Source organism: Nerophis lumbriciformis, linkage group LG38 (assembly GCF_033978685.3).
Source record: "Nerophis lumbriciformis linkage group LG38, RoL_Nlum_v2.1, whole genome shotgun sequence".
Classification (NCBI taxonomy): domain Eukaryota; kingdom Metazoa; phylum Chordata; class Actinopteri; order Syngnathiformes; family Syngnathidae; genus Nerophis; species Nerophis lumbriciformis.
In genome coordinates this window covers 8,516,766-8,544,111 of record NC_084585.2, presented here as the reverse complement: position 1 = coordinate 8,544,111, position 27,346 = coordinate 8,516,766, and the positions used below count along the sequence as shown (strand labels likewise).

The 27,346-nt window shown below is 42.1% G+C and overlaps 1 protein-coding gene across 6 annotated transcripts in view; it reads left to right on the top strand.

Annotated features, from left to right (window-relative positions):
• magi1b (membrane associated guanylate kinase, WW and PDZ domain containing 1b) overlaps positions 1-27,346 on the top strand; it is a 497,598-nt gene that overhangs the window by 332,748 nt on the left and 137,504 nt on the right. For all 6 annotated transcript variants that reach the window (XM_061932500.1, XM_061932501.1, XM_061932499.1 and 3 more), the window contains 4 exons: positions 3,302-3,408; positions 6,040-6,153; positions 7,492-7,677; positions 7,765-8,424. In XM_061932500.1, the coding sequence (XP_061788484.1) occupies positions 3,302-3,408; positions 6,040-6,153; positions 7,492-7,677; positions 7,765-8,424 (1,067 nt within the window). The remainder of the gene's footprint in view (positions 1-3,301; positions 3,409-6,039; positions 6,154-7,491; positions 7,678-7,764; positions 8,425-27,346) is intronic.

Here is a 27,346-nt window from a genome sequence, read left to right as displayed (position 1 = left end):
GTCCTTGTGATGTCAGATGAAACAAAAAAAATGGAGCTGTTTGGCCACAATACCCAGCAATATGTTTGGAGGAGACAAGGCGAAGCCTTTAACCCCAAGCACACCATGCCAACCGTCATGCATGGTGGTGGTAGTATTATGCTCTGGGCCTGTTTTGCTGCCAATGGAACTGGTGCTTTACAGAGAGTAAATGGGACAATGAAAAAAGGAGGATTAGCTCCAGAGTCTTCAGGACAACCTAAAATCATCAGCACGGAGGTTGGGTCTTGGGTGCAGTGACAATGACCCCAAACACACGTCAAAAGTGGTGAAGGAATGGCTAAATCAGGCCAGAATGAAGGTTTGTCCACATATTTATGTCAGGACTTTGGAAAGGCCATTCTAAAACCTTCATTCTAGCCTGATTTAGCCATTTCTTTACCACTTTTGAGCTGTGTTTGGGGTCATTGTCCTGTTGGAACACCCAACTGCGCCCAACACCCAACCTCCGGGCTGATGATTTTGGAGGTAATCCTCATTTTTTCACTCTCTGTAAAGCAGCAGTTCCATTGGCAGCAAAACAGGCCCAGAGCATAATACTACCACCACCATGCTTGACGGTAGGCCTGGTGTTTCTGGGATTAAAGGCCTCACCTTTTCTCCTCCAAACATATTGCTGGGTATTGTGGCCAAACAGCTCCATTTTTGTTTCATCTGACATCACATGGACAAAGATAAGACCTTCTGGAGGAAAGTTCTGTGGTCAGATGAAACAAAAATGGAGCTGTTTGGCCACAATCCCCAGCAATATGTTTAGAAGAGAAAAAGTGAGGCCTTTAATCCCAGGAACACCATTCCTACCGTCAAGCATGGTGGTGGTAGTATTATGCTCTGGGCCTGTTTTGCTGCCAATGGAACTGGTGCTTTACAGAGAGTAAATGGGACAATGAAAAAGGAGGATTACCTCCAAATTCTGCACGACAACCTAAAATCATCAGCACGGAGGTTGGGTCTTTTGGGCGCAGTGACAATGACCCCAAACACACGTCAAAAGTGGTGAAGGAATGGCTAAATCAGGCTAGAATGATTGTCCACACGTTTAAGTCAAGACTTTGGGAAGGCCATTCTAAAACCTTAATTCTAGACTGATTTAGCCATTCCTTTACCACTTGTGATGTGTGTTTGGGGTCATTGTCCTGTTGGAACACCCAACTGCGCCCAAGACCCAACCTCTGGGCTGATGATTTTAGGTTGTCCTGAAGAATTTGGAGGTAATCCTCCTTTTTCATCGTCCTATTTACTCTCTGTAAAGCACAACAGCAAAACAGGCCCAGAGCATAATACTACCACCACCATGCTTGACGGTAGGAATGGTGTTCCTGGGATTAAAGGCCTCACATTTTCTCCTCCAAACATATTGCTGGGTATTGTGGCCAAACAGCTCCATTTTTGTTTCATCTGACATCACATGGACAAAGATAAGACCTTCTGGAGGAAAGTTCTGTGGTCAGATGAAACAAAAATGGAGCTGTTTGGCCACAATACCCAGCAATATGTTTAGAAGAGAAAAAGTGAGGCCTTTAATCCCAGGAACACCATGCCCACCGTCAAGCATGGTGGTGGTAGCTCTGGGCCTGTTTTGCTGCCAATGGAACTGGTGCTTTACAGAGAGTAAATGGGACAATGAAAAAAGGAGGATTACCTCCAAAATTCTTCAGGACAACCTAAAATCATCAGCCCGGAGGTTGGGTCTTGGGCGCAGTGACAATGACCCTAAACACACGTCAAAAGTGGTGAAGGAATGGCTAAATCAGGCTAGAATGATTGTCCACACGTTTAAGTCAGGACTTTGGGAAGGCCATTCTAAAACCTTCATTCTAGCCTGATTTAGCCATTCCTTCACCACTTTTGACGTGTGTTTGGGGTCATTGTCCTGTTGGAACACCCGACGGCGCCCAAGACCCAACCTCCGGGCTGATGATTTTAGGTTGTCCTGAAGAATTTGGAGGTAATCCTCCTTTTTCATCGTCCTATTTACTCTCTGTGAAGCACCAGTTCCATTGGCAGCAAAACAGGCCCAGAGCATAATACTACCACCACCATGCTTGACGGTTGGCCTGGTGTTCCTGGGATTAAAGACCTCGTCTTTTCTCCTCCAAACATATTGCTGGGTATTGTGGCCAAACAGCTCCATTTTTGTTTCATCTGACATCACATGGACAAAGATAAGACCTTCTGGAGGAAAGTTCTGTGGTCAGATGACACAAAAATTTGCCACAATACCCAGCAATATGTTTGGAAGAGAAAATGTGAGGCCTTTAATCCCAGGAACACCAATCATACCGTCAAGCATGGTGGTGGTAGTATTATGCTCTGGGCCTGTTTTGCTGCCAGTGGAATTGGTGCTTTACAGAGAGTAAATGGGACAATGAAAAAAGGAGGATTAGCTCCAGAGTCTTCAGGACAACCTAAAATCATCAGCACGGAGGTTGGGTCTTGGGCGCAGTGACAATGACCCCAAACACACGTCAAAAGTGGTGAAGGAATGGCTAAATCAGGCTAGAATGAAGGTTTGTCCACACATTTATGTCAGGACTTTGGGAAGGTCATTCTAAAACCTTAATTCTAGCCTGATTTAGCCATTCCTTTACCACTTGTGATGTGTGTTTGGGGTCATCCAACTGCGCCCAAGACCCAACCTCCGGGCTGATGATTTTAGCTTGTCCTGAAGAATTTGGAGGTAATCCTCCTTTTTCATCGTCCCATTTACTCTCTGTAAAGCACCAGTTCCATTGGCAACAGGCCCAGAGCATAATACTACCACCACCATGCTTGACGGTCGGCATGGTGTTCCTGGGACTAAAGGCCTTGCCTTTATTTTTTGTTTCATCTGACATCACATGGACAAAGATAAGACCTTCTGGAGGAAAGTTCTGTGGTCGGATGAAACAAAAATGGAGCTGTTTGGCCACAATACCCAGCAATATGTTTAGAAGAGAAAAAGTGAGGCCTTTAATCCCAGGAACACCATACCTACCGTCAAGCATGGTGGTGGTAGTATTATGCTCTGGGCCTGTTTTGCTGCCAAACGAACTGGTGCTTTACAGAGAGTAAATGGGACAATGAAATAAGAGTTGTAGAAATGATTGTAAACTCAAGACAGCCATGACATGATGTTCTTTACAAGTGTATGTACACTTTTGACTCAATCTCCAATATCGTCCCTATTTTGTCCATCTTTTAAAAAATAATAATATGAATTTCCTGTCCTTTATTCACCCTGTACCCTCACTGCTCCCCTCCTACCTGCATGGCCTTGAAGTCACATCAACAGGAAGACCCAGTATGAGAACCCAGTGCTGGAGGCTAAGAGGCGCCGGCAGCTGGAGCAGCAACAACCTCAGCCCCAAAGCCAGCAGCCACCTGAAGGTGAGCGCTACACCCGAGGTTGGTTCACCAGGCCCCTCCCCTCGCTGGGGGCCTCATTTCCTTTCTTTCCACTCATGTGTCAGTGTGGAACTGAGCGCTCATCATACATGTGGGTTGTTTTTATGCTGGTGTGGGAGTTGATTTTCCCTGCTGTTGCTTTATGATTTGCTAAGTGCTTTCCCATAAAGGCATAACTTTTATTTTAGGCTGTGTCATGCAGCTCTTTGGACTTAATTTATGTTTTCCGGTTTTTGGTTATGTTCTTATTTGTACAAAACCCCAAAACCAGTGAAGTTGTCACGTTGTGTAAATGGCAAATAAAAACAGAATACAATGATTTGCAAATCCTTTTCAACTTATATTCAATTGAATAGACTGCAAAGACGAAATATTTAACGTTCAAACTGGGAAACTTTGTTATTTTTTTGCAAATATTAACTCATTTGGAACATGTTTTCAAAAAAGCTGGCACAAGTGGCAAAAAAGACTGATAAAGTTGAGGAATGCTCATCAAACACTTATTTGGAACATCCCACAGGTGAACAGGCTAATTGGGAACAGGTGGGTGCCATGATTGGGTATGAAAGCAGCTTCCGTGAAATGCTCAGTCATTCACAAACAAGGACGGGGCGAGGGTAACCACTTTGTGAACTTATGCGTGAGCAAATTGTCCAACAGTTTAAGAACATTTCTCAACCAAGGAATTTAGGGATTTCACCATCCAAGCTCCGTAATATCATCAAAAGGTTCAAAGAATCTGGAGAAATCACTGCATGTAAGTTGATCCCTCAGGCGGTACTGCATCAAAAAGCGACATCAGTGTGTAAAGGATATCACCACATGGGCTCAGGACCACTTTAGAAAACCACTGTCAGTAACTACAGTTGGTCCCTACATCTGTAAGTGCAAGTTAAAACTCTACTATGCAAAGCCAAAGTCATTTATCAACAACACCCAGAAACGCCACCGGCTTTACTGGGCCCGAGCTCATCTAAGATGGACTGATGCAAAGTGTAAAAGTGTTCCGTGGTCTGACGAGTCCATATTTCAAATTGTTTTTACAAACTGTGGATGTCGTGTCCTCCGGACCAAAGAGGAAAAGAACCATCCGGATTGTTCTAGGCGCAAAGATGAAAAGCCGGCATCTGTGATGGTATGGGGGTGTATTAGTGCCCAAGACATGGGTAACTTACACATCTGTGAAGGCACCATTAATGCTGAAAGGTACATACAGGTTTTGGAGCATTCAAGCAACGTTATCATGGACGCCCCTGCTTATTTCAGCAAGACAATGCCAAGCCACGTGTTACAACAGCGTGGCTTCATAGTAAAAGAGTGCGGGTACTAAACTGGCCTGCCTGTAGTCCAGACCTGTCTCCCATTGAAAATGTGTGGCGCATTATGAAGCCTAAAATACCACAACGGAGACCCCCGGACTGTTGAACAACTTAAGCTGTACATCAAGCAAGAATGGGAAAGAATTCCACCTGAAAAGCTTCAAAAAAATTGGTCTCCTCAGTTCCCAAACGTTTACTTTTCCACTTTGCATCAGTCCATCTTAGATGAGATCGGGCCCAGCGAAGCTGGCGGCATTTCTGGGTGTTGTTGATAAATGGCTTTTGCTTTTGCATAGTAGAGTTTTAACTTGCACTTACAGATGTAGCGACCAACTGTAGTTACTGACAGTGGTTCCTGAGCCCATGTGGTGATATCCTTTACACACTGATGCCGGTTTTTAATGCAGTACTGCCTAAAATACCACAACGAAGACCCCCGGACTGTTGAACAACTTAAGCTGTACATCAAGCAAGAATGGGAAATAATTCCACCTGAAAAGCTTCAAAAATGTGTCTCCTCAGTTCGTTTACCGAGTGTTGTTAAAAGGAAAGGCCATGCAACACAGTGGTAAAAATGCCCCTTTTACAACTTTTTGCTGCCATTGAATTCTAAGTTAATGATTATTTGCAAAAAAAAAATGTGTTTCTCAGTTTGAACATTAAATATCTTGTCTTTGCAGTTTATTCAATTGAATTTTAGGTTGAAAAAATGAAAAATTGTATTCTGATTTTATTTACCATTTACACACCATGCCAACTTCTCTGGTTTTGGGTTTTGTAGAAATAATCTGAAATCTTTCCCCTCCAAGGTGAGGACAGGTAGTTTAGCTGGTGTGTAAATGATGATATACCAGCTCAGCAAACTGTTGCTTCTTCTTCATCTGCGGGGCTTAATTGTGTATGCATAGTCCGCGCCGCGTTCTGCCAATTCGGCAGAAATTGTTTGATTGCACTCGATTACCTGCTGGTTTTTCCTCCTCGATACCTTCAAGCGGATCTTTCACCCGCTTTTTTTCACCCCGGCATTGATTATACATTCACATCTTCCTGGAATGTTAATGAAGGTAGTAGCCTGGCCTGCAATAGGATACAGTAACAAGGTGATTAATCAAAAAAGGGGCATCTCCATTTTTCATGCCCCTCCATTGTTAGTCAACAGACAGACGGCAGGTGTTAAACGTTTCATGAAACTTGTGGCGTCTGAGCTTCAGTAGGGTTTTTTTCTCATGACATAGGACGCCCATGTTGTTTTCTAGGCTCCTTCTAGAGAACATATGTCTCTTTTCTATTGCAGAATGGATCGAAGACTCGACGTTTGCAGACACCGGTGTAGCGAGTTATGCTGCCAACCACCAGGAGACCTACAGAGACCCGCCGACTGGACCCACAATTCCGATGGGACAGAAACGTGAGTCGACTCGATATTACATCGACCTGTGTTGACCTCGCTTTGATTGGTCATTGTGTGCGAGTCCTCCTGTCACCATCGGCTTAGGACCCCAGAAAATAATATGATAATAACAAAAAGCGCACTCAAAAAGGAGTGAGGGAAAGTTTCAAAAACACAATGAGCTTAGACTTGGTCTCAGTGTATCTACCAAGCCAGGATTAAACTTTAAATCACAGTCTTTCTAGGATTAGTTTATTATTTTTATTTTTATTTATTTTATTTATTTTATTTATTTTATTTATTTTATTTATTTTATTTATTTTTATTTATTTTTATTTTCATTTTCATTTTCATTTTTATTTTATTTTATTTTATTTTATTTTATTTTATTTTATTTTATTTTATTTTATTTTGTTTTATTTTGTTTTGTTTTGTTTTGTTTTGTTTTGTTTTGTTTTGTTTTGTTTTGTTTTGTTTTATTTTTTATTTTTATTTTTATTTTTATTTTTATTTTTATTTTTATTTTTATTTTTATTTTATTTTATTTTATTTTATTTTATTTTTATTTTTATTATCATCTAGGATTAGTTTATTATTTCTTCGGTCAGTGGTCAACAAAATAAACAAACAGTTTTACATAAACAAACAGTTTTACATTCGTAAGTTGAAAATGTTGCAGACCGAAAGGATTTAGACTGAAGTTGAACACTTATTGCGCCTAACTGTCAGGTTCAAACACTGATGACATCTATTAAACAGACAAAGAAGCAAGGAATTAAACAGAGACAGAATTCAATTTAGCTCAATTGAGGAGAAACATCAATCATCAGGAGATTTTCCTGATGATTGAGGGAACCCCCCCTCATGAAACAGGCCTGTAGAGATGAAATAGTCTTGTGATTTTTTTCCCACACATACATATATTGCGCTCTACTACGGTATCGAGCACTATTTTTTGGATAACCTTATTAAGACATATATATATATATATATATATATATATAAAATAAAAAATATATATATATATATATAGCTAGAATTCACTGAAAGTCAAGTATTTCTTATATATATATATATGAAATACTTGACTTGGTGAATTCTAGCTGTAAATATACTCCTCCCCTCGTAGCCCCGCCCCCAACCACGCCCCCACCCCGACCACGCCCCCCACCCCCCACCTCCCGAAATCGGAGGTCTCAAGGTTGGCAAGTATGACTCGCTCTCTAAAGTGCAATATCTTCTCAACTGTTCTTTTTCTTTTTGAACACGAAGCTGAATAATTCAGTTTGTGCTTTTTAAAGGGGCGCATTAGTTCCATCCAAATTTAATCAGCCGTGGTTTTTTTGTTTTTTTCAGGAGGAAAGCCTTTCTTTACCCGGAACCGAGCCGAGCTAAAGGGGACTTTCATCAACACCAAGCTGAAGAAGAGTCGCCGGGGTTTCGGCTTCACCGTGGTGGGGGGCGACGAGCCGGACGAATTCCTGCAAATCAAGAGTCTGGTCCTCGACGGCCCAGCCGCCCTGGACGGCAAAATGGAGACAGGTGGGGGGGGGGTCTTTATCGATTGGACGATGGCCGAGATGGAACGCTGTTTTAATTGGATTGCTGATTCTGTTTCCCCCCTCCAAGGTGACGTCATAGTCAGCGTCAACGACATCTGCGTGCTGGGCTACACCCACGCCCAAGTGGTGAAGATCTTCCAGTCCATCCCCATCGACTCCATGGTCAACCTGGAGCTCTGCCGGGGTTACCCGCTGCCTTTCGACCCCGACGACCCCAACACCAGCTTGGTTACCTCCGTGGCCATCCTGGACAACAAAGAGCCCATCATCGTCAACGGCGGGGGGCCCTCCCACAACATTTACGAGCTGCCCCCCGGTCACGGCAGCCACAACAACAACAACGGCTCCGTCAACGGCGGGGCGCCCCTCAACGGCCTGCCGCGCTCCCACAGCCCCTCGGCGGAGGCGGCCTCCGACACGTCCTCGCAACGCGGCTACAGCGACGTGGTCAACCTGGCCTCCTCCATCGCCACGCAGCCGGAGCTCATCACCGTGCACATGGAGAAAGGAGACAAGGGCTTCGGCTTCACCATCGCCGACAGCGTGGGCGGCGGAGGGCAGAGGGTGAAGCAGATCGTGGACTACCCGCGCTGCCGGGGCCTGCGGGAGGGCGACATCATCGTGGAGGTGAACAAGAGGAACGTGCAGAGCATGTCTCACAACCAGGTGGTGGACCTGCTCAGCAAGTGTCCCAAAGGCAGCGAGGTCACCATGCTGGTGCAGAGAGGTGAGTGGAGCGGGATTTTACCATTTTTTTCCCCCAAAATTGCCATTTATTCAAAAACCCCAAACCAGTGAAGTTGTCACGTTGTGTAAATGGTAAATAAAAACAGAATACAATGATTTGCAAATCCTTTTCAACTTATATTCAATTGAATAGACTGCAAAGACAAGATATTTCATGTTAGAACTGGTAAACTTTGTTATTTTTTGCAAATATTAGCTCATTTGGAATTTGATGCCTGCAACGTGTTTTAAAAAAAAAAGCTGGCACAAGTGGCAAAAAAGACTGAGAAAGTTGAGGAATGCTCATCATGGGCGGCATGGCGTAGTGGGTAGAGCAACCGTGCCAGAAACCTGAGGGTTGCAGGTTCGCTCCCCGCCTCTTACCATCCAAAAAATCGCTGCCGTTGTGTCCTTGGGCGGGGCACTTCACCTTTTGCCCCCGGGGCCACTCACACCGGTGAATTGAATGATGAATGATAGGTGGTGGTCGGAGGGGCCGTTGGCGCAAATTGCAGCCACGCTTCCGTCAGTCTACCCCAGGGCAGCTGTGGCTATGAAAGTAGCTTACCACCACCAGGTGTGAATGATTGATGGGTTCTACATGTAAAGCGACTTTGGGTACTTAGAAAAGCGCTATATAAATTTCAGTTATTATTATTATTATTATTTTCAAACACTTATTTGGAACATCCCACAGGTGAACGGGCTAATTGGGAACAGGTGGGTGCCATGATTGGGTATAAAAACAGCTTCCATGAAATGCTCAGTCATTCACAAACAAGGACGGGGCGAGGGTCACCACTTTGTCAACAAATGCCTGAGCAAATTGTTTAAGAACAACATTTCTCAACCAGCTATTGCAAGGAATGTAGGGTTTTCACCATCTACGGTCCGTAATATCATCAAAGGGTTCAGAGAATCTGGAGAAATCACTGCACGTAAGGCCGAAAACCACCATTGATGCCTCAGGCAGTACTGCATTAAAAACCGGCATCAGTGTGTAAAGGATATCACCACATGGGCTCGGGACCCACTGTCAGTAACTACAGTTCGTCGCTACATCTGTAAGTGCAAGTTAAAACTCTACTATGCAAAAGCCATTTATCAACAACACCCAGAAATGCCGCCAGCTTCGCTGGGCCCGATCTCATCTAAGATGGACTGATGCCAAGTGGAAAAGTAAACGTTTGGGAAGTGAGGAGACCAATTTTTTTTTAAGCTTTTCAGGTGGAATTCTTCCCCATTCTTGCTTGATGTACAGCTTAAGTTGTTCAACAGTCCGGGGGTCTCCGTTGTGGTATTTTAGGCTTCATAATGCGCCACACATTTTCAATGGGAGACAGGTCTGGACTACAGGCAGGCCAGTCTAGTACTCGCACTCTTTTAGTATGAAGCCACGCTGTTGTAACACGTGGCTTGGCATTGTCTTGCTGAAATAAGCAGGGGCGTCCTTGGTAACGTTGCTTGGATGCTCCAAAACTTGTATGTACCTTTCAGCATTAACGGTGCCTTCACAGATGTGTAAGTTACCCATGCCTTGGGCACTAATACACCCCCATACCATCACACATGCTGGCTTTTACACTTTGTGCCTAGAACAATCCGGATGGTTCTTTTCCTCTTTAGTCCAGAGGACACGACGTCCACGGTTTCCCAAAACAATTTGAAATGTGGACTTGTCAGACCACAGAACACTTTACCACTTTGCATGAGTCCATCTTAGATGAGCTCGGGCCCAGCGAAGCCGGCGGCGTTTCTGGGTGTTGTTGATAAATGGCTTTGGCTTTGTGTAGTAGACTTTTAACTTGCAATTAAAGATGTAGCAACAAACGGTAGTTACTGACAGTGGTTTTCTGAAGTGTTCCTGAGCACATGTGGTGATATCCTTTACACACTTATGTCGCTTTTTGTTTTCGGCCTTGTGTGCAGTGATTTCTCCAGATTCTCTGAACCTTTTGATGATATTACACACCTTAGATGGTGAAATCCCCAAATTCCTTGCAATAGCTGGTTGAGAAATGTTGTTCTTAAACTGTTTGCTCAGGCATTTGTTGACAAAGTGGTGACCCTCGCCCCATCCTTGTTTGTGAATTCATGGAAGCTGCTTTTATACCCTATCATGGCACCCACCTGTTCCCAATTAGCCCGTTCACCTGTGGGATGTTCCAAATAAGTGTTTGATGAGCATCTCTCAACTTTCTCAGTCTTTTTTGCCACTTGTGCCAGCTTTTTTGAAACATGATGCAGGCATCAAATTCCAAATGAGCTAATATTTAAAAAAAATTACCAGTTCGAACATTAAATATCTTGTCTTTGCAGTCTATTCAATTGAATATAAGTTGAAAAGGATTTGCAAATCATTGTATTCTGTTTTTATTTACCATTTACACAACGTGACAACTTCACTGGTTTTGGGTTTTGTAGTTTCGGAGGTATTTCTCTAAATGTACAGTGGTAGTGTGGTTAGCACATCTGCTTCAGAGCCTGGAGGTTCTGGGTTTGAATCTTGACTCTTGACCAGGACAGTGAAAAATATCCATGTTAAGTTGTACTTTCTCTTGTCCATAGAGACATAGTTCTACAATGTACTAAATGTTGCGCCATTTTTAAACCGGATTCCAACCATCCACTCCCACTACTCTCCCAATATGTCAAACGCAACACATGTTTACCCTTTCCCCAAATTCCTGGTTTTCCCTTAATTTCCCGGAATGTTCTTCCCTTTGACAATGAATGAGCATCTACTGCATATCCCACATTTCTCATCCGATTTAAACCATTCCAACATCCACACGCTCCACTTACCCTGGACATTCAACCCAGCATGTTTCCGGGTTGGGAAAATTCCCTGATTACCCGGAATTTCCCCCCACTGAATATTGGCAATATACAAACCTCGTCATATCCCAAATTTCTCAACCGATTCGAACCGCTTCAACATCCACACACTCCACTCACCTTGGACAATCAAACTTTTCCAAGTTCCAAAAAAAATTCCAGGAATTCCTGCACAATAAATGCTCCTATTTTTTTACCGTACAAATTTCCAGTTTTCCCAAAATTCCAGGAATTCCGAAATATCCGTTCTCAATTCAAACTGTTTCAACCCATTCCAAAAAGTCCAACCCATTCATTTCATCTAGGACAATTGTGCTAGTATCAGTATTTTAAAAAATGCCCGGTTTTCCCGAAATTCCCAAATTTTCAGGAAATTCCCAAATTTTCAGGAAATTCCCATTCAAATGCATGGACATATCCATAGTTCTACAATGCCCTAAATTTTGTGCTATTTTTAAACCCAATCCCGACCTTTCAACCATCCACTGAAACTACTTTCCCGATATGTCGAACGCAAAACATGTTGACCCTTTCCCAAAAATTCCTGTTTTTCCTTGAATTTCCCGGAATGAGCATTATGCAATCTACAGCATATCCCACATTTCTCATCCGATTTAAACCATGCCAACATCCACACGCTCCACTCACCCTGGACATTCAACCCAGCATGTTTCCGGGTTGCGAAAATTCCCTGATTACCCAGAATTTCCCCCCACTGAATATTGGCAATAAACAAACCTCTCCATATCCCAAATTTCTCAACCGATTCGAACCGTTTCAACATCCACACACTCCATTCATCTTGGACAATCAAACTTTTCCAAGTTCAAAAAACAATTCCAGGAATTCCTGGAGAGTAAATGCTGCTATTTTTTTATGAATTCCGAAATATCCATTCTCAATTCAAACTGTTTCAACCCATTCCAAAAAGTCCAACCCATTCATTTCATCTAGGACAATTGTGCTAGTATCAATATTTTCAAAAATGCCCGGTTTTCCCGAAATTCCCAAATGTCCAGGAAATTCCCAAATTTCCAGGAAATTCCCATTCAAACGCATGGACATATCAATGCCTTTGAATACATTGATACAATGCCCTAAATGTTGTGCTATTTCTAAACCCGATTCCGACCTTTCAACCATCAGCTCATACTACTTTCCCGTAAAAAAACATGTTGAGCCTTTCCCAAAATTCCTGTTTTTCCCTGAATTTCCCGGAATGAGCATTATGTAATCTACTGCATATCCCACATTTCTCAACCGATTCGAACCGTTTCAACATCCACACACTCCACTCACCTTGGACAATCAAACTATTCCAAGTTCCCAAAAAAATTCCAGGAATTTCTGCACAATAAATGCTCCTATTTTCTTCCCGTACAAATTTCCAGTTTTCCCAAAATTCCAGGAATTCCGAAATATCCATTCTCAATTCAAACTGTTTCAACCCATTCCAAAAAGTCCAACCCATTCATTTCATCTAGGACAATTGTGCTAGTATCAGTATTTTCAAAAATGCTCGGTTTTCCCGAAATTCCCAAATTTTCAGGAAATTCCCAAATTTTTAGGAAATTCCCAAATTTCCAGGAAATTCCCATTCAAATGCATGGACATATCCATAGTTCTACAATGCCCTAAATTTTGTGCTATTTTTAAACCTAATCCCGACCTTTCAACCATCCACTCATACTACTTTCCCGAACGCAAAACATGTTGACCCTTTCCCAGAAATTCCTGTTTTTCCCTGAATTTCCCAGAATGAGCATTATACAATCTACTGCATATCCCACATTTCTCATCCGATTCAAACCATTCCAACATCCACACACTCCACTCACCCTGGACATTCAACCCAGCATGTTTCCGGGTTGCGAAAATTGCCTGATTACCCGGAATTTCCCCCCATTGAAAATTGGCAATATACAAGCCTCTTCATATCCCAAATTTCTCAACCGTTTCGATCGAACCGTTCCAACATCCACACACTCCACTCAACTTGGACAATCAAACTTTCCCAAGTTCAAAAAATTTTCCAGGAATTGCTGGTCTCCAAAGCCCTATTTTAACCTCTTCCTGGAAAGTTTTCACAGTCCACATTTTTCAACTGTTTTTCACCATTCCACCTTCAAAACATTCCTCTTGAGTTGGGACAATAAATGTTCCTATTTTTTTCCGTACAAATTTCCAATTTTCCCAAAATTCCAGGAATTCCGAAATATCCATTCTCAATTCAAACTGTTTCAACCCATTTCAAAAAGTCCAACCCATTCATTTCATCTAGGACAATTGTGCTAGTATACAAATTTTCAAAAATTCCTGGTTTTCCCGAAATTCCCAAATTTTCAGGAAATTCCCAAATTTTCAGGAAATTCCCAAATTTCCAGGAAATTCCCATTCAAATGTATGGACATATCCATAGTTCTACAATGCCCTAAATGTTGTGCTATTTCTAAACCCGATTCCGACCTTTCAACCATCCACTCATACTACTTTCCCGTAATGTCGAACGCAAAACATGTTGAGCCTTTCCCAAAATTCCTGTTTTTCCCTGAATTTCCCGGAATGAGCATTATACAATCTACTGCATATCCCACATTTCTCATCCGATTTAAACCATTCCAACATCCACACGCTCCACTCACCCTGGACATTCAACCCAGCATGTTTCCGGGTTGCGAAAATTACCCGGAATTTCCCCCCACTGAAAATTGGCAATATACAAAACTCTTCATATCCCAAATTTCTCAACCGATTCGAACTATTCCAACATCCATACACTCCACTCACCTTGGACAATCAAACTTTTCCAAGTTCAAAAAAAATTCCAGGAATTCCTGGTTCTCCAAAGCCCTATTTTAACCTCTTTCTGGAAAGTTTTCACAGTCCACATTTTTCAACTGTTTTTCACCATTCCACCTTCAAAACATTCCTCTGAGTTGGGACAATAAATGTTCCTATTTTTTTCCGTTCAAATTTCCGGTTTTCCCAAAATTCCAGGAATTCCAAAATATCCATTCTCAATTCAAACTGTTTCAACCCATTCCAAAAATTCAAACTCCAACCCATTAATTTCATCTAGGACAATTGTGCTAGTATCAATATTTTAAAAAATGCCCGGTTTTCCCGAAATTCCCATTCAAATGCATGGACATCCAGTTTGAACCACTCCCTGAACATTGAAGCCAGCATTATTCCCGGTTCCAATAATTCCCTGATTACCCAGAATACCCAGGAATTTCCCCCCACTGAAAATTGGCAATATACAAACCTCTCCATATCCCACATTTCTCAACCGATTCGAATCGTTCCTACATCCACACACTCCACTCCCCCTGGACATCCAAGGCAGCATTATTCCCGGTTCCGAAAATTCTCTGATTACCCGGAATACCCAGGAATTTCCCCCCACTGAAAATTGGCAATATACTAACCTCTCCATATCCCGCATTTTTCAACCGATTCGAACCGTTCCAACATCCACACACTCCACTCACCCTGGACATTCAAGCCACTATTATTCCCAGTTCCGAAAATTCCCTGATTACCCGGAATACCCAGGAATTTCCCCCCACTGAAAATTGGCAATATACAAACCTCTCCATATCCCGCATTTTTCAACCGATTCGAACCGTTCCAACATCCACACACTCCACTCACCCTGGACATTCAAGGGAGCATTATTCCCGGTTCCGAAAATTCCCTGATTACCCGGAATACCCAGGAATTTTCCCCCACTGAAAATTGGCAATACACAAACCTTTCCATATACCGCATTTCTCAACCGATTCGAACCATTCCAACATCCACACACCCTGGACATTCAAGCCAGCATTATTCCTGTTTCCAGAAATTCCCTGATTACCCGGAATACCCAGGAATTCCCCCCCCACTGAAAATTGGCAATATACAAACCTCTCCATATCCCACATTTGTCAACCGATTCGAATCGTTCCTACATCCACACACTCCACTCCCCCTGGAAATCCAAGGCAGCATTATTCCCGGTTCCGAAAATTCTCTGATTACCCGGAATACCCAGGAATTTCCCCCCACTGAAAATTGGCAATATACTAACCTCTCCATATCCTGCATTTTTCAACCGATTCGAACCGTTCCAACATCCACACACTCCACTCACCCTGGACATTCAAGCCACTATTATTCCCGGTTCCGAAAAGTCCCTGATTACCCAGGAATTTCCCCCCACTGAAAATTGGCAATATACAAACCTCTCCATATCCCGCATTTCTCAATTGATTTGAACCGTTCCAACATCCACACACTGCACTCCCCCTGGACATTCAAGCCAGCATCATTCCCGGTTCCGAAAATTCCCTGATTACCCGGAATATTCAGGAATTTCCCCCCCACTGAAAATTGGTAATATACAAACCTCACCATATCCCGCATTTCTCAACCGATTCGAACCATTCCAACATCCACACACTCCACTCCCCCTGGACATTCAAGCCAGCATCATTCCTGTTTCCGTAAATTCCCTGATTACCCGGAATACCCAGGAATTTCCCCCCACTGAAAATTGGCAATATACAAACCTCTCCATATCCCGCATTTCTCAACCGATTCGAATCGTTCCAACATCCACACACTCCACTCACCCTGGACATTCAACCCAGCATGTTTCGGGGTTGCGAACATTTCCTGATTACCCGGAATTTCCCCCCCATTGAAAATTGGCAATATACAAACGTCTCCATATCCCAAATTTCTCAACCGTTTCGAACCGTTCCAACATCCACACACTCCGCTCACCCTGGACATTCAAGCCGTTTCCTCTGATTGACTGGTGTCCAGTCTAGGGTGTACTTCACTTTTCACACAAGGTAGGATAGGTTCCAGCTCACCCAGGACCCAGAACTGATCAAGCAATAGAAAATAATGCTATGACAGAATCATTTATTTCTATGGAAATGTATTTAAAAGGTGAAACACAAATATGTTTTTTTGTACACAAGAACTGGTCCTACTGTGTGTACTCGGGAGCTTCTTCTGTTTTGACCAATGTAAGGCATTTTAAGTAGATGTGGGGAAAAAAAACTGAGCTCAAATTGTGCTGGCATCCATCTGTGCATGTATTGGAGCGCCATAAAAGTTAAATTACTGGCGAAGAAAAGCATCTGCAAAGAGAAGTTGGCTGCAAGCGAGAGTTCAGGTTGTGTGGGAGTTGAGTCAGGCTCGGTTCTTTCTGTCGCTCCCGTTTAATGAGAGCTTTGCTTACTTGTTTTGGACATATAGGGTATCCCCACGCAGCTTCCTCGCCACTTCATCTGCCAATTCCTTGGGCATGTCTGACCTTTTTTTTTGTTTGTTTAACTTCCCGTCTTAACCAGTCAATGCCAGCGCGGTGAAAAAGGTGACCCGGCACCTAATTGCAGCGATTCAGCACAGACGTACACTTTGGTCACAGCTGTGATTGAACAAGACCGTCTCACAGAAGCACTAAATGGAAACAAAGCAGCGGTAAATGGAGGATAAAACTGAAATGATGGAATTTTACCTCCCCATCCCCTTCAGACTTGTCAGACCCCAAATCATTGTGTAATCCAGGGGTCGGCAACCTTTACCACTCAAAGAGCCATTTTGACCCGTTTCCACAAATTAAAGAAAACAATGGGAGCCACAAAACTCTTTTGAAATTTAAAATGAAATAACACTACATACAAAGTTTTTTTTTTGCTTTGTGCTATGTATAAACCAGGGGTCTCAGACACGCTGCCCGCACCTTAATATGGAAATGTAATGTTAGTGCCTGGGGAGTCTGTGGTGGGCTCTCCTATTTCTGGGGCTGAGGTTGCTGAGGTAGTTAAAAAGCTCCTCGGTGGCAAGGCCCCGGGGGTAGATGAGATCCGCCCGGAGTTCCTTAAGGCTCTGGATGCTGTGGGGCTGTCTTGGTTGACAAGACTCTGCAGCATCGCGTGGACATCGGGGACGGTACCTCTGGATTGGCAGACCGGGGTGGTGGTTCCTCTCTTTAAGAAGGGGAACCGGAGGGTGTGTTCTAACTATCGTGGGATCACACTCCTCAGCCTTCCCGGTAAGGTCTATTTAGGTGTACTGGAGAGGAGGCTACGCCGGATAGTCGAACCTCGGATTCAGGAGGAACAGTGTGGTTTTCGTCCTGGTCGTGGAACTATGGACCAGCTCTATACTCTCGGCAGGGTCCTTGAGGGTGCATGGGAGTTTGCCCAACCAGTCTACATGTGTTTTGTGGACTTGGAGAAGGCATTCGACCGTGTCCCTCGGGAAGTCCTGTGGGGAGTGCTCAGAGAGTATGGGGTATCGGACTGTCTGATTGTGGCAGTCCGCTCCCTGTATGCTCAGTGCCAGAGCTTGGTCCGCATTGACGGCAGTAAGTCGGACACGTTTCCTGTGAGGGTTGGACTCCGCCAAGGCTGCCCTTTGTCACCGATTCTGTTCATAACTTTTATGGACAGAATTTCTAGGCGCAGTCAAGGCGTTGAGGGGATCTGGTTTGGTGGCTGCAGGATTAGGTCTCTGCTTTTTGCAGATGATGTGGTCCTGATGGCTTCATCCGGCCAGGATCTTCAGCTCTCACTGGATTGGTTCGCAGCCGAGTGTGAAGCGACTGGGATGAGAATCAGCACCTCCAAGTCCGAGTCCATGGTTCTCGCCCGGAAAAGGGTGGAGTGCCATCTCCGGGTTGGGGAGGAGATCTTGCCCCAAGTGGAGGAGTTCAAGTACCTCGGAGTCTTGTTCACGAGTGATGGAAGAGTGGATCGTGAGATCGACAGGCGGATCGGTGCGGCGTCTTCAGTAATGCGGACGCTGTATCGATCCGTTGTGGTGAAGAAGGAGCTGAGCCGAAAGGCAAAGCTCTCAATTTACCGGTCGATCTACGTTCCCATCCTCACCTATGGTCATGAGCTTTGGGTTATGACCGAAAGGACAAGATCACGGGTACAAGCGGCCGAAATGAGTTTCCTCCGCCGGGTGGCGGGGCTCTCCCTTAGAGATAGGGTGAGAAGCTCTGCCATCCGGGGGGAGCTCAAAGTAAAGGCGCTGCTCCTCCACATGGAGAGGAGCCAGATGAGGTGGTTCGGGCATCTGGTCAGGATGCCACCCGAACGCCTCCCTAGGGAGGTGTTTAGGGCACGTCCGACCGGTAGGAGGCCGCGGGGAAGACCCAGGACACGTTGGGAAGACTATGTCTCCCGGCTGGCCTGGGAACGCCTCGGGGTCCCACAGGAAGAGCTGGACGAAGTGGCTGGGGAGAGGGAAGTCTGGGCTTCCCTGCTTAGGCTGCTGCCCCCGCGACCCGACCTCGGATAAGCGGAAGAAGATGGATGGATGGATGGATGGATGTTATTGCGGCCCGCAAGTTTTATATGAAGGGCACTTGACAGCGTCACACTTGCCAACCCTCCCGAATTTCAGGGAAACTATTCTCTTGAATGTATGCTGATTTTCACCCAAACAACAATAATAAGGGCGTGCCGTGATGTCACTACCTTTAGCGCCCTCTACAGCTTGAACAAACAGCTTGCCAGCCCAGTTACATGTTATATGAGGCTTCTGCAGACACACATAAGTGAATGCATTCGCATACTTGGTTAACAGCCATACAGATCACACTGAGGGTGGCGATATAAACAACTTTAACACTCTTACTAATATGCGCCACACTGTGAACCCACACCAAACAAGAATGACAAACACATTTCGGGAGAACATCCGCACCGTAACGCAACAGAACAAATACCCAGAATCCCATGCATCCCTAACTCTTCAGTGACCTGAACATAAACTGGACTGTACATACATTTTTTTTGTTGTTGTTTTTGTTTTGAAAATGTAATTTTGTTTATAGATTATATGCAATCTGTTGTATTCCAAAAATTTTCTTTTTTTTTTTTTTTTTTTTCTCAGTGTACATGAATGAAGGTGTGTGTTGCTGGACCCGACTTAAACATTATCTGGACTGGACCTGGTTTAAAAAAAACAAACAACAACCTTTAAACGAAGCTAATTTCATTTACAACCAGGTCTGGTGAAGATAAGGTCCTTTCTTTCCTTTTTTTTAAAAAATTTTTATAGATAAGATGAATAAATATTTTCTTGGATAAAAAGGAAAGTAAACAATATAAAAATAATTACATAAGGGAGAAAAAAGAAAATAGTAATTAAATGAAAATGTTAGTGGACCAGCGGCCAGGCCCGGCCCTAACCAATCTGGCGCCCTATGCAAGATTTTAGGTGGCGCCCCCCCACATCGGCAGTGAAGTGTATATACTCACAAGAAACCGAATAGCTTTGTCTTTGACCTTTTTTTTTTACTTAAAGAAAGCAAATTAACAGTCAGAATAGTTAACAAGATAAAAAAAAATATGAATAAATAAATGAATACAAAAAATAAAAAATGAATATATGAAATACAATATTTTTTACATACATAAACAGAAAATAAAACGTGTCAACAAGTTGCATAAAATAAATTAAAAATACAATATAAATAAGGCACTGCACAAAACAAGATATCAAACCAGTATGACTTTAACAACTATATTACAAAAAAAGGGGATCCTACAGAGTTCTCTAATTGTGCTTTTTAATAGAGATTTTCAGAGCAACCCACATGTTGGGGTAAATTTCTGCCAGCTTCTTCTCATGCAGGAAGGTCATATGTTGTAACAAATAATATTTCTATTAAATAGGCTTTACTTTACATTTTAATTAACGTGGGATTATTTTTTGTATTTAGAAATAATAGTACCAACTTTTTTTTTTTTTTTTTTTTTTCTCCAACATTTGTGGCACTGGTGTGGCGCCCCCTGATGGACGGCGCCCTTAGCATTTGCCTATACGGCCTATGCCACGGGCCGGCCCTGCCAGCGGCACAAACAATCAAGTGTGCTTCAGGGACTGTGTCCCTTGCAGAAGTGTTGTCCATGTTGTGGGAACCAGAGTATTGATGGCAGAAAGAAACAACCCCTTTTGTGTGTGTGAGTGTGAATGGGGGAGGGAGGTTTTTTTTTTTGGGTTGATGCACTAGTTGAAAGTGTATCGTGTGTTTTTTTCTATGTTGATTTAAGAAAAAATTTATAAAAAAAATAAATAAATAAAACTCTTCCGGGTTACTTTATACACCCCCGCTACCACCAAAGCCCGCCACCCCATCCCTGCCCCCCCACACATCAACAACACCTCCCCACCCCCCGTGCGTAGATTGAGGTGGGCGGGGTTTGGTGGTAGCAGGGTGTGTAATGTAGCCCGTAAGAGTTAGGGATGCACGGGATTCTGGGTATTTGTTCTGTTGTGTTACGGTGTGGATGTTCTCCTGAAATGTGTTTGTCATTCTTGTTTGGTGTGGGTTCACAGTGTGGCGCATATTAGTAAGAGTGTTGTAGTTGTTTATACGGCCACCGTCAGAGTGATCTGTATGGCTGTTGAACAAGTATGCCTTGCTGTCACTTAGTGTGTGAGCAGACGCCGCATACAAAATGTGACTGGGCCGGCACGCTGTTTCTTAGGTGAAAAAGCGGACGCGACGATAGGTTGTAGAGGACGCAAAATGCAGTGCCATCACGGCACGCCCTCAATTTTGTTGTCCGGGTGAAAATCGGAGAATGTTTGCCCTGGGAGAGGCAGTGAAATCCGGAAGTCTCCCGGAAAAATCGGGAGGGTTGGCAAGAATGCAGCTGAGCCGCATCAGAGTGGTCAAAGAGCCGCGGGTTGCCGACCCCTGGTCTAATCCAAGTAATTGGACTATTTTCTCTGTCAAACTGGTCACACTTTGCTTTTTGGATTGGTAATCCATTTAAAACATTTTAATGTGTGTGCAGTTGAGCTCTTTGTTAATGCTCAAAAGTGTCAAAAGAAGATGGTCAGATGAAGGGCAGCCAAGTAGCACTTTGGACTGGCGTACAAAAGTTTTCTTTTCCTTAATAACATCTCAATACACCAGTGAGCACTTATCTGAAAAGGCTCCATTGGTCCGTTATAAATACTGATGGAGGGAAGTTGCAATTACTTGAACAACTACAGAAAACATTTAGAGTCAGGTAATGACGGACAGATATTTTAAAACGCAATTTCCTTGAAGTCGGAGTAAAAAGGAGCCAGCATTAATAAGCTTTGCTTGCTGGCTCTTCTTGGATCAATAGTAGAACTTGCTCACTGCGGGACTGTTGACTTGGCATCGGTTTGTTTCTTTTCGTAGAAATACTTGACAAAGGCAAAATGGTCGCAGATTCTGCAGGATATATGTTTTCTTTTCCAGCCGATACAGATAACTTCCTGCTTCCCATGACCGATACTCGATATTTACCGTATTTTTCGGAGTATAAGTCGCTTCGGAGTATAAGTCGCACCGGCCGAAAATGCATAATAAAGAAGGAAAAAAACATATATAAGTCACATTTTTGGGGGAAATGTATTTGATAAAAGCCAACAGCAAGAATAGACATTTGAAAGGCAATTTAAAATAAATAAAGAATAGTGAACAACAGGCTGAATAAGTGTACGTTATATGAGGCATAAATAACCAACTGGTATGTTAACGTAACATATTATGGTAAGAGTCATTCAAATAACTATAACATATAGAACATGCTATACGTTTACCAAACAATCTGTCACTCCTAATCGCTAAATCCCATGAAATCTTATACGTCTAGTCCAGGCAGGCCCGGCCCTAACCAATCTGGCGCCCTAGGCAAGATTTTAGGTGGCGCCCCCCCACATCGGCAGTGAAGTGTATATACTCACAAGAACCCGAATAGCTTTGTCTTTGACCTTTTTTTTTTACTTACAACTATACCTAATATATAAAGGGGTGGAAAAGTGACTATTACCTGCAGGGCAAACATTAGCTAACCAGAAGGCAATAACAATGTAAACAAAAAACACCTGCTTAAAAGATCTAATACAAATGTCCCTGAGGAATGTAAGGTGGGAGTACTGTAATTACCTAACGTTACATTATTATTTTCCATAACAATTTAGCCCCCTCCACAATATTAACCCGACGTTAAAACAGAACTAGCTATTTATTGATTAGCAATTGCCGAATCATGTAACATTAGCTTAATGCTAAAAAGCCAGGTTACTATCACATTCTGTAACAGACAAATAATTTCATGTAGGCTAACGTTACCTACCTGCTACCTCTGTCTTTTCTCGTTTCTCCTCTTCTTTTCTCTTTTTTCTTCCCTGGGCACCTGACAGTTTTGGCCGTTTTGACATCTTGTGTTGATTTTTTGATGTGGTGACGTCCAAAAAGAGTCATGATACGGGAAGGGAGGGGGCGCACCGTGCTGGGGGAGGAGAGGGGGGGGGGGGGCGTAATGTTGTAACAAATAATATTTCTATTAAATAGGCTTTGCTTTGCATTTTAATTAACGTGAGATTATTTTTTGTATTTAGAAATAATAGTACCAACTTTTTTCTTTTTCTTTTTTTTTTCTCCAACATTTGTGGCACTGGCGTGCATGGCGCCCCCTGATGGACGGCGCCCTTAGCATTTGCCTATACGGCCTATGCCACGGGCCGGCCCTGAGTCCAGGGGTCGGCAACCTTTACCAGTCAAAGAGCCATTTGGACCAGTTTCACAAATTAAAGAAAACAATGGGAGCCACAAAATTATTTTGAAATTTAAAATGAAATAACACTGCATACAAAGTTTTTTTTCTTGCTTTGTGCTATGTATAAACCAAGGGTTTCAGACACGCGGCCCACACCTTAATATGAAAATTGAATGTTAGTGCGGCCCGCGGGTTTTATATGAATGGCGCATGACAGCGTCATTCTTGTCAACACTCCCGATTTTTCCGGCAGACTATGATTGTCAAGGCAACTGTTCTCTCGAACTTGCCGTGATGTTACAGCATTTAGCGCCCACTAAAATCAGCGTGCCGGCCCAGCCACACGTTGTATGCGGCTTCTGCTTGCACACGTAAGTGACAGCAAGGCATACTTGGTCAACAACCACACAGGTTACACTGACGGTGGCTGTATAAAAAACTTTAACACTCTTACTAATAATGCGCCACACTGTGAACCCACATCAAACAAGAATGACAAACAAATTTCGGGAGAACATCCGCACCGTAACACAACATAAACACAACAGGACTAATACCCAGAATCCCATGCAGCCCTAACTCTTCACCTCAACCGACGCACAGAGGGGGGGTTGATGTGTGAGGGAGCAGGGTTGGGGTGGGGGCGGGGTTTGGTGGTAGCAGGGGTGTATAATGTAGCCCGGAAGAGTCACGGCTGCATGGGATTCTGGGTGTTTGTTCTGTTGTGTTAAGGTGCAGATGTTCTCCCGAAATGTGTTTGTCATTCTTGTTTGGTTTTGGTTCAAAGTGTGGCGCATTATTAGTATGAGTGTTAAAGTTGTTTTATGCATGCTTGGTTATGCTTTAAAGTCATATACAACAATTGCGACGACTTTTTATTGTCAACTGAGTTTCTTTTTATTTAATGATTTCTGCTGGTAATAATAAATAATAATACATTTTACTTATAAGGCGCCTTTCTGAGCACCCAAGGACACCGTACAAAATCAAAACAATAAAATCAATTGGATAAAAACAACAACAACAGCAAAGATCGATAAGATTTACAATGAATAAGCAGGCAGGAATAGGTGTGTTTTGAGTCTTGATTTGAAGAGGGATATTGAGTCTAAGTTAAAAAATCAAAACAATAAAATCAATTGGATAGAAACAACAACAACAACAACAAAGATCGATAAGATTTACAATGAATAAGCAGTCAGGAATAGGTGTGTTTTGAGTCTTGATTTGAAGAGGGATATTGAGTCTTAGTTAAAAAATCAAAACAATAAAATCAATTGAATAAAAACAACAACAACAACAAAGATCGATAAGATTTACAATGAATAAGCAGTCAGGAATAGGTGTGTTTTGAGTCTTGATTTGAAGAGGGATATTGAGTCTAAGTTAAAAAATCAAAACAATAAAATCAATTGGATAAAAACAACAACAACAACAACAACAACAAAGATCGATAAGATTTACAATGAATAAGCAGTCAGGAATAGGTGTGTTTTGAGTCTTGATTTGAAGAGGGATATTGAGTCTAAGTTAAAAAATCAAAACAATAAAATCAATTGGATAAAAACAACAACAACAACAACAACAACAACAAAGATCGATAAGATTTACAATGAATAAGCAGTCAGGAATAGGTGTGTTTTGAGTCTTGATTTGAAGAGGGATATTGAGTCTTAGTTAAAAAATCAAAACAATAAAATCAATTGAATAAAAACAACAACAACAACAACAACAAAGATCGATAAGATTTACAATGAATAAGCAGTCAGGAATAGGTGTGTTTTGACTCTTGATTTGAAGAGGGATATTAAGTCTAAGTTAAAAAATCAAAACAATAAAATCAATTGGATAAAAACAACAACAAAGATCGATAAGATTTACAATGAATAAGCAGTCAGGAATAGGTGTGTTTTGAGTCTTGATTTGAAGAGGGATATTGAGTCTAAGTTAAAAAATCAAAACAATAAAATCAATTGGATAAAAACAACAACAACAACAACAACAAAGATCGATAAGATTTACAATGAATAAGCAGTCAGGAATAGGTGTGTTTTGAGTCTTGATTTGAAGAGGGATATTGAGTCTAAGTTAAAAAATCAAAACAATAAAATCAATTGGATAAAAACAACAACAACAACAACAACAAAGATCGATAAGATTTACAATGAATAAGCAGTCAGGAATAGGTGTGTTTTGAGTCTTGATTTGAAGAGGGATATTGAGTCTAAGTTAAAAAATCAAAACAATAAAATCAATTGGATAAAAACAACAACAACAACAAAGATCGATAAGATTTACAATGAATAAGCAGTCAGGAATAGGTGTGTTTTGAGTCTTGATTTGAAGAGGGATATTGAGTCTAAGTTAAAAAATCAAAACAATAAAATCAATTGGATAAAAACAACAACAACAACAACAACAAAGATCGATAAGATTTACAATGAATAAGCAGTCAGGAATAGGTGTGTTTTGAGTCTTGATTTGAAGAGGGATATTGAGTCTAAGTTAAAAAATCAAAACAATAAAATCAATTGGATAAAAACAACAACAACAACAAAGATCGATAAGATTTACAATGAATAAGCAGTCAGGAATAGGTGTGTTTTGAGTCTTGATTTGAAGAGGGATATTGAGTCTAAGTTAAAAAATCAAAACAATAAAATCAATTGGATAAAAACAACAACAACAAAGATCGATAAAATTTACAATGAATAAGCAGTCAGGAATAGGTGTGTTTTGAGTCTTGATTTGAAGAGGGATATTGAGTCTAAGTTAAAAAATCAAAACAATAAAATCAATTGGATAAAAACAACAACAACAACAAAGATCGATAAGATTTACAATGAATGAGCAGTCAGGAATAGGTGTGTTTTGAGTCTTGATTTGAAGAGGGATATTGAGTCTAAGTTAAAAAATCAAAACAATAAAATCAATTGGATAAAAACAACAACAACAAAGATCGATAAGATTTACAATGAATAAGCAGTCAGGAATAGGTGTGTTTTGACTCTTGATTTGAAGAGGGATATTAACCCTAAGTTAAAAAATCAAAACAATAAAATCAATTGGATAAAAACAACAACAAAGATCGATAAGATTTACAATGAATAAGCAGGCAGGAATAAGTGTGTTTGGAGTCTTGATTTGAAGAGGGATATTGAGTCTAAGTTACGAAGGTCTGGTGGTAATGAGTTCCAAAGATGAAGATGGTGGTGTGCCTCTGCATTTTTTCAATGGACAAAAAAGTGGCTTGGCTCAAAAAAGGTTGAAAAACACTGGATTACATTATTTTATTGAAGTGGATGAAACTACCTTGTTAACAGCCTCTTAAACGGATACAACTACAATTTTGGCACAGGCATAAATCTTTTCGGACAGATCTGTATGTTCCGCACACGCATTATAGCTCGGTCGGTAGAGTGGCCGTGACAGCAACTTGAAGGTTCCAGGTTCGATCCCCGCTTCACCGCCGTTGTGTCCTCGGGCAAGACACTCCCAGTGCCACCCACACTGGTCTAAATGTCACTTAGATATTGGGTTTCACTATGTAAAGTGCTTTGAGTCACTCGAGAAAAGCGCTATATAAATCTAATTCAATTCAATTCACTGATGTGAAGATATTGCCATTTTGCTTTCCCACTTTTCTCCTTTTTTCCCAGTCCACCAGAAACAAGACACACTGGCCTCTAATTGGTGTGCTGGTGTCGGATCTGCTAATGAAATACATACTTTCTCTCTCTCTTTGTTACATTCTCTTTCTATCATCGAATACAGTATGTCTTCTTCACACACACACACACACACACACACACGCACACACGCACACTCATAGTGTGGATTGCAAATGTGAGCAGTCACACATCTCACTTGTGAAGACCAGAATAATTGGGTCGAGTCTTAATTGGTGGTAATCACTTCTCCACTTTCACCCTGTTTCTCTGTTTCTATTCCGCCCTGCTGTTGGAGATAGAAGCCAATTGTAGAGAGCTACGCACATTTGTATTATGGCAGGTCTTGCAACGGTGCTTCCTATCAGCTTATCTTTTGTCCGCTTTGTCCAGTTAAAGATTCGTAGGTAATAATTTGGTAGGTATACAAAACCCTAAACCAGTGAAGTTGTCACGTTGTGTAAATGGTAAATAAAAACAGAATACAATGATTTGCAAATCCTTTTCAACTTATATTCAATTGAATAGACTGCAAAGACAAGATATTTAATGTTCACACTGGAAAACTTTGTTATTTTTTGCAAATATTAGCTCATTTGGAATTTGATGCCTGCGACATGTTTCAAAAAAGCTGGCACAAGTGGCAAAAAAGACTGAGAAAGTTGAGGAATGCTCATCAAACACTTATTTGGAACATCCCACAGGTGTGCAGGCTAATTGGGAACAGGTGGGTGCCATGATTGGGTATAAAAGCAGCTCAGTCATTCACAAACAAGGACGGGGCGAGGGTCACCACTTTGTCAACAAATGCGTGAGAAAATTGTTTAAGTACAACATTTCTCAAACAGCTATTGCA